At 29.3% G+C, this 8,086-nt stretch overlaps 1 protein-coding gene across 1 annotated transcript in view; it reads right to left on the minus strand.

The window, feature by feature from the left end:
- The window catches only part of LOC106462662 (protein MCM10 homolog), a 44,825-nt gene that overhangs the window by 12,346 nt on the left and 24,393 nt on the right, over positions 1-8,086 (minus strand). The window contains exons 9-12 of the mRNA XM_022389981.1: positions 7,455-7,556; positions 6,624-6,803; positions 5,158-5,237; positions 4,177-4,397 (exon numbers count right to left, since the gene is read on the minus strand). Coding sequence (XP_022245689.1) covers positions 4,177-4,397; positions 5,158-5,237; positions 6,624-6,803; positions 7,455-7,556 — 583 coding nt within the window. The remainder of the gene's footprint in view (positions 1-4,176; positions 4,398-5,157; positions 5,238-6,623; positions 6,804-7,454; positions 7,557-8,086) is intronic.

An 8,086-nucleotide genomic window follows, 5' to 3' on the forward strand; every position in this document is an offset into this window, starting at 1 on the left:
TGCATTGTTTTTGAAGGATTTATGTTAGCCATCCCTACATTTACTTGCTTTTTTGAAAAGTTTTCTTTTATTTATTTTTCTAATGCAGTGTTTCAACAGACATAGGAAGGTTGTATTTATAACCAAGTTCTAAATATAACAAGGTTCCAACTGTAATATTTATTGTTTATCTATTATTAGCTGGTAATTCGTGTTTCACCCTGTACTTCAGTTTTTAACGAACACCAAATTTTTGTGCTTAAAATAATGAACCTCATCATAATTCAAGAGTATGCTGATTATGACTGACAGTTATTTACTGAGATGATAATATTAAAGTGTTGTTTGAAAAGTACATTCTTAACTTCTTACAAATTAAGAGTTTAAACAAACATAGATACAATTTTAAAACACATATTTAGACAATTTCAACATTACTTTGAGAAAAACTGTTAATGATAACCTCTCATCTATCCCTTTTTTTTATATTCTAATGTTTCCAAAGGATGTGAAATTAATTCTTCTTGGAATATAATGTTCCTTGCTTTTCTTAGAAGGGTGTATAAGTTTTACTTGGTACATGACAGTTGTAGAAAAAAGGTCAAGATTATAGATTTCAACTATTCATAGCAAACAAAAAAAGTCTTCCTCTTTCCATGTAAAAATGAGAAGAAATATGCATTCTGTGAATAAAATGTGTATATAAAAAAAATATTTGGCATTGGTTAATTTTGCTAATGTTTCAACCAGCACAAGTTTATCTTTAAAATTATCTCTTCTATTAAACCTTGAGTCCAGAATATCTGTAACATCTAATCTTTCATAGCTCACAGTAAATGCTATGAATTGCTATTTTTTTAACCCACTCACTGTGGCTGGGAAATATATGTCCCAGATAAAATGAAAGGGTTAAGTAATCACACACATACACAAACAAAATAATCATATTATCTTGATTATTATTAGTAGTAAAACGTAAATAATAAACATAAAAAAACATCACAAGTTATGTTGTTTAGAGCAACAAACCAAATATAAAATTTTGGAAGTACGATTAATTTTATGATATTTCTTGACAGCTAGCCAATGAGAGCAAAGTTCAAAAACCCTTTTTGTAAAGAATAACAAAGCAAGTGTAAAGAAATAAATAAAAATATTGAAGATTGAGTATTAGTCAGAAGATAAATAAACCAAATGTTAATTAAATGTGATGAATTATAAAATCACATAGGGACAAGTCAATAAGATTGCTCAGAATACTTTTAAAATTGTATAATCAATTGTAATATAAAAAAGAATTATATCATATCTCATAAAATTTAAATGCTTCAAACAATTTTGGTACGTAAATCACATAAAAATAACTCAATTAATAGAATTTCCATCCATAAAGGAAGACCTTACCATTGGTAGCCACTAATTACCTTAAAGCTATACGTACATCTAAATCAACTTAATTATAATGAGCCAAACTTTGAAAGAACTACCTTACATTTTAACTGTAGTCCACACTATCAGATATTGTGTTAGGCTTAAAGCTATTACAAAAAGTAAAATAAAAACATTAATTAATTTTTATATCATCCTGAATCAGCTGTACAGAAAAAGAATCATCTTTATAGACAAATGTAATTAACTACTACGAACAGAGGAAGTATGAAGAAGAAAAGGGAATACACCTGCACTCTTAGGTTAAGATGAATGGATTTCATACCCGATGACTGTGGCACAGTCAGTATTAAAGACTGATTTTAGACAACTGACAGTACACTGAGCTGGAAAAAACTATAAAAATTCACCCCAAATCCATGAACTACAGTTGTTTTAAGAACCTTCTCTGCCAAAGGCCTCTTAAAATATATTTTGAATCCATTCTCATTGGTTTTAATCTATGTCACTCCTGCTGACTGACTCCAAAATATGCACCTTCAACAGTTTTGTGATACATTCTTTAAACATCACTTTCATGAACTAAATCTAGTAAAAAATAAAACATAAAAATAAGGAAAGATACTGAATAAATTTCGGGCAGTAATTCAAAACAGAGAAGATAAAAACTACAAATATAAGTAGAAAAATAAGTTTTTCTCCTTCTTGTGAAAAATGTCTTGACAGTTGACACAATTCTATCGACAGTAAACTGTCATTTCTTTAGTTTTTATTTTTATAATGAACTGCTGGGGAACTGAATAGAGTGAACACAGGTAATATAATTAATACCAAGACATTTTAAATTTTATCTTGAATAGTCTGGTGCTTTAGAACAGGATGTTCTAACTTCCTTTTTCCTATAGAAGAACATAATATAGAGCAATGATTGCCAAATTATGTACCACTGAAAAACATCATACAAATTTTTTATAAAGACTGCATTTTCAAAAAATACAGTGTCTAGTTTCCATATATTAAAAAATTGTCAGTTGTTCAAATAATTACAAAGTCCCTGATTGTTTTTGAGTTACTATATTTTCATTACATTAGTCCCATGTCTTCTATTGCAAACATTAACAATTATGTTTTAAACCTGGTATATCTAATCTGGTAATGGGCAAGACAATAAAATGTTTGCCCCTCAGACTTCAGTTTAGAAACATAAGTTGCCTAACAAATTTTAAAGTTTGGGCACCCTTGCTACAGAGGATGGAATCATTAGAGGGCTATAATCATTACGTGTATAATTTACTAAAACTGGACATACCCTTTAAAATTCTTTTAAGATAAAAACTAATTTAATGGATAAGCTGAAATTTAAATATGCAATTCATAATAAGCATATGTATAAATCGTAAACTCAATCAGGAGATTGACATAATCTGACAGTTGAAAAATGGTTCAAACATTAACTAGTCCAAGCCAAATAATTTTCTTTGATAAATTGTTTATACAGAGTATTCATGATGAGTTGCCATCCATTCCAGTATATTCATCATGAAAGGGGATTGTTTTCTAGCCAACAGAGTGAATCAGTCAGTGTTTATAAATTTGGATCTGTGTTAGCTATTGTACATATTGACTTACTTTGTTGATTTTTACATTAGTATTGGCTGTAATTGTAGGTCTACAACAAGTTACAAAGTGTACAAATTTGTAGAGAAATGTTGAAGAGGAAATAAAACTAATTTATTATTGCTACATGGACTGAACATTGAATTATTTTCATATTTTTACCATATACTTTAAAAGAACTCACCAATGAAAGAATGTAATAACAATACTTTTCCAATATATTCAAAGAAAATAATAAATTAGATGTAAGGTCATTCACTTCATCCAACTGGTAAAAACAGTTTTATTTCACACCCACTTTGCTAAATGACACAACAGGAAAAGAGAAATTTTTAGAAACAGAAGTTATTGTACAAAAAATGATAATAATTTTACTGCTTTAATTTTAATTTATACTTTATAAGTCAACTTTGTTCAGAAAATATTACAATTTTCACCTCACACTTGACTCGAAAATTGTTATTTCAACTTAATTTTTTACTTTTTAATTTTATTCTATCTTAACTAAATTTAAAATGTCCTGTAGAAACATTGAATTTCAAAATAAGTTTCTATTTATGACTGATAGATTTAACTCACATGTTTCTATTGGTGGCCTCTAAGTTTAACTACAAACATTCATCTGTTAGCAAACTGTAGGTTTAACTTACAAGATACCATGTCAGATAATCTCAGAATTTAATTTCTGAATGTGATGGCAGATGATTGCTAGTATCAAATTACTAAGAAGTAGCCCATATGTTCTTTCTCACATAGAGGATTTCCAACAACAATAATTTGATATTATGCTTTCACAGTTTTCTCTTATTCCTTTGAAACTGAAAATTGCTTTTAACAAAAACAGATCAACACTTCAGAATAATTTAATATCATCTCATATGCTTGAAATTCCATTAAGTGAATGCAAAAAAAAAAAATTAGAAAATGTCACATTGAAAAAAATAGAAAAACAACAACATTTTAATCGTTGCTGTAGAACTTTTATGCATAATTATGAGCAGCAATGAAGGATTTTTGGCATTCAAGTGTTGTGCAGTAGATTCTAATTTGATATTTCTGAACAAAGCTAGTATAAAATATTTAACCTGTTTTGAATATGACTTTTCAAACTCAACATTTTTTATATGGGAGTATCAAAAAACTTTTTTTAATGATTTTCAGAACTAATCATAAAATAACCTAAATCATTACTTTTGCCAAATCGGTTTGGTTCAAAGACTTCACTTGTAGAGGACTGGAAAAGTCAAGAAAAACCTCATCACCAGGACGACATCCTTTACCGAGTTTTGGAGTTACCGGTACATTGGCATTACTACCTTGAAGTTTCTTCTGATGTTGGTAAGTTTGGAGTTGTTTGGTGTGCATTTGAAGAAGCTGCTTTGGTGTGATTGACTTAATCTCTCCCTTCCTGACTAAAAATTGGAAGAAAGACTACTGACAAATTTCACAGAGAAAAAACTAAATATTTCTCTTATGAGAAGCAATTTCACCTTTATAGCAAAAATTTATCATACGATTCAATCAGTCAACAATATTACAATATAATAGACAGGTATCGTGAAAAATCAATTATTTACAAGTTTCGTAAAGCTTATCCACATACTGATTTAATAGTTATCTTTAAACCTGAATGTAGATTACAGAATTTTTCAGGCTTATAGGTAAAATATTGTATTTAAAAACATATAATGTACCATATGAATTAAAATGTCCCAGATCCAATTCAAGGTATAATGGATCTACCACTAGGTGCCTACAAACAAAGATGTTTTTGATGACTAATAACAAATCAAGTATACATTTACACACAATTATTTATGAGTTTTTCAAGGAAAAGTAATGAAAATATTACTTATAAGAGGCTCTTCTGATTAATAGCTTATGGTCACAAAACAGTGAAACAAGTTCAGCAATAGATCTGTTGTTGTGAATATGTAGATTCGTCAAGCTTTACTTGATGTACCCATAAAAAAATGTTTGTAAACTTTCTGCAAAAAAAAAAGTCAATGAAATTGAGAATTTTGAGATTAGAGTATATGCCAGAAAGCAAAAACACGGGTTTGAAACATATTTAATCTGTTATTTCAAAAAAATTTTTTAATTAAAAGTATCTATTATTACCAACATTTGTGAAACATATTTATATATTTATTGAATACATAAACTACTTACCCTTATCTGTTTCCTCTTCTTTTACATAATGTTTTAAAAGATTCCTCGAACCTGCTGATGGAACAGAAAGTTTCTCTCCTCTGGAGAAAACAAGTATGGTAAAGCTCTTAATACAACTTAAATCTGATTACTGCTTCAAAGTGTACACACACACAACCATTTACAGAGTTCATCACCTGAATATTAAACAGTTATTCTGCAAGCTCAAAATTTAGTCTTAGTTTTGTGATGTATGAATAACTGCATTACTAGTGAAATATTGCACAGCATGTAAGACATAGTATTTGATTCTATTTTCTTTTTGTTTTCCTGTAGCTGGTATAATAGTGTTGTAGCCTATGCTTTTAAACTAAATATTTCTAGAAATTTGTAGTCATTTAGCCAGAAGAAAGTTTAATGTAATGTGATGAGCATGGTCTTAATGTATGGAACTCTCGCGAAGTATAGGAAACTACTTGAACCATATATAAAAGAAGTTAGGCTAGACTAGATAAGTCAGTCTTTTAGTTATTTAATAGGCAATCAGTGTGTATTTTTTAGTGTCTGTTACTGTCAGTTAGTTAATTCAGTGCTGTGAGTTTTGAGCTTGTGTTTTGATGAAGAAATAGCAATATGGATTTACCAAGTAAACAAAAATTTTGTAAGACATAGTTTATTTGTGATATTAGGCCATCAGTTAATGTTGATTACATTAACCATGGAATTTAAAATTAATGAAACAAAATGTCTTTCTTATAAAGTGGACTGGGCTTTCCATTATTCTTTTTACTGACTTATTTAATTGTAGTTAAGCACAAAGCTACACAATGGGTATCAAAACCCAGTTTCTAGCATTATAAGTCCATAGACTTACTGCTGTACCACTGTGTGTGGGGGGGCTCTTTTTTACTGAATAACAAGAGAAGCCATACAACAGTACAAGTTAAAATGATCAATGTTTTTGTATTTATCTATTTATTATTTTTTATTTATGAGCATGTGTCCTAATTTAGGTAATTTTTGATTAGCAGGAAATGGCACTATCCTAAAATAAATTACATTGGCTTGACAGATTATACTACCATTATGCTCAAATTGTCAGTGTTTCAAAAGAAACCTGCCAAACAAGCAAGCCAACCGGTATAGCTTGTATAATATTAACACTTGTTATGTCCAACTTTCCAAATGCAAGTCAAAATAATGTACAATAGCATTAAGTTAAGCACAATCACTCTACTACAAATCTGCATATACAGTTATAAATACAATCTATTTTTCATATTAATGTTAAAAAGATATTTTGATTTTTCTGCTTTTACTGTTTTTCACTGGAATTTATGATTACCAATAGTCATCTTTTAATGTTATAAAAAAGATACTTTTGTTATGGCATCCTTACTTATTATTTTAAGAGCTTGAAGTTAGAGATGTTACACATCACACCACAAGACTATACTGAGAAGACAGAGAAGAAATTATATACTTACAAAAATTCAGACTGATTAGCTATTTCATCAAGGAGTTGATTTTCATGTGAAGAGAGGTGGGAAAATTGATTTGCAGTTTTTTTTGGTTCTCTTTCAATTTCTTCTGCTTTGCGCTTTAGCTTGAGACTACTAAGTGTTAACTTGTCCTTGCTCTTGCTCTTCTGACTTGTTGCAGGCGACCTATCATAAAAGTGTTGATAAATACGGGTCACTTCATATGGATTTATAACTAATTGATTGTTGTTTAAAAGAGGTTTTAGGTGTTGAGTGATGATTCATTTTGGATAATTTAATGTTTCATCCATCTACAAAATTGTAAAGATGAAATTTTACAAAATTATTACATGAATCAAAAACCTAACACACAGCAATGTGTGAAGCATATGGAATTGATAACTATAAATTCCATTCCTCATCTTCAAGTGAGATTTTTACCTATAAAGAATTTAAGAACCTTTAGAAACACAAAATGTAAACTTGCCTCTTGACACAAAAAGTAACAAATATCATATTACACCAGTTTTTCTTGTATAGCTCAAAAGTATATGGATAAATAATATACAAAAGATCTTCTATGAGACTCATTTATGTGTGTGTATATATAAAACCTCTCCCAGTACATGGTAGTGTAGTATCCAGCCTGCCTTCTTGCATGACAGTGAGCGATCCATCTACACAGTACTGAAGTCTAATGTACAGAAAGATAAAAATACAACAAGCCTAAAACATTTAATTTCACTTTTATTTATTTTTGTCGTGAATGAACTGACTGTATTATAAGTGATAAAATGATTTACATTCATAACCCAAACAACATATTAAGAAACTCACCTCCTTGCAGGTGGTGGGGTTGTGTAATATTGACCTCCATACATGATTCCACTATTTTGAAACACACGTTTGTTCAGTTTTTTAGGTTCTACTCCTGAATACCTGAAATAAAAAAATCAAGCAAAAAACATTTTAAAATGGAAAAAATATTTTAAAAATTCCATGTGACATTAATACTAGAACATAGTAATTGGAAACATATTTTAGCATATATAGTTTTTTTCAAAACTATTTACTGAAAATCAACAAATATTTCAATGTAGGATTATAATCTGCTGTAAGCTGATAATTTTCCTTCTCTCGCTGCCTGTCCCCCAGTGGGACAGCAGTAAGTCTTCGGCTTTACAATGCTATAATCAGGGGTCGATAGTCAGATGTTGTTTTGATATAAGAAAACACACACACACACTCTCGCTACCAACATTAACAGTTAACATGTCCAAGGTGCTGTTATCTGCTGCCTTTTATTCTAAAACAGCATGCAATTAAAATAATACATTTAAATGGTTTCAAAATGGAGTTCAATATATCAATGTAATCCTTCCTTAATTTTTTCAAATGTTTTTGTATGTACTTAACACCAAAAGCAATTTTTTTGTTATATTTCAGCACTCATAAATTTTGGTACAGAT

The sequence above is a fragment of the Limulus polyphemus genome, unplaced genomic scaffold, assembly GCF_000517525.1.
Source record: "Limulus polyphemus unplaced genomic scaffold, Limulus_polyphemus-2.1.2 Scaffold1219, whole genome shotgun sequence".
In the NCBI taxonomy this organism is placed as follows: domain Eukaryota; kingdom Metazoa; phylum Arthropoda; class Merostomata; order Xiphosura; family Limulidae; genus Limulus; species Limulus polyphemus.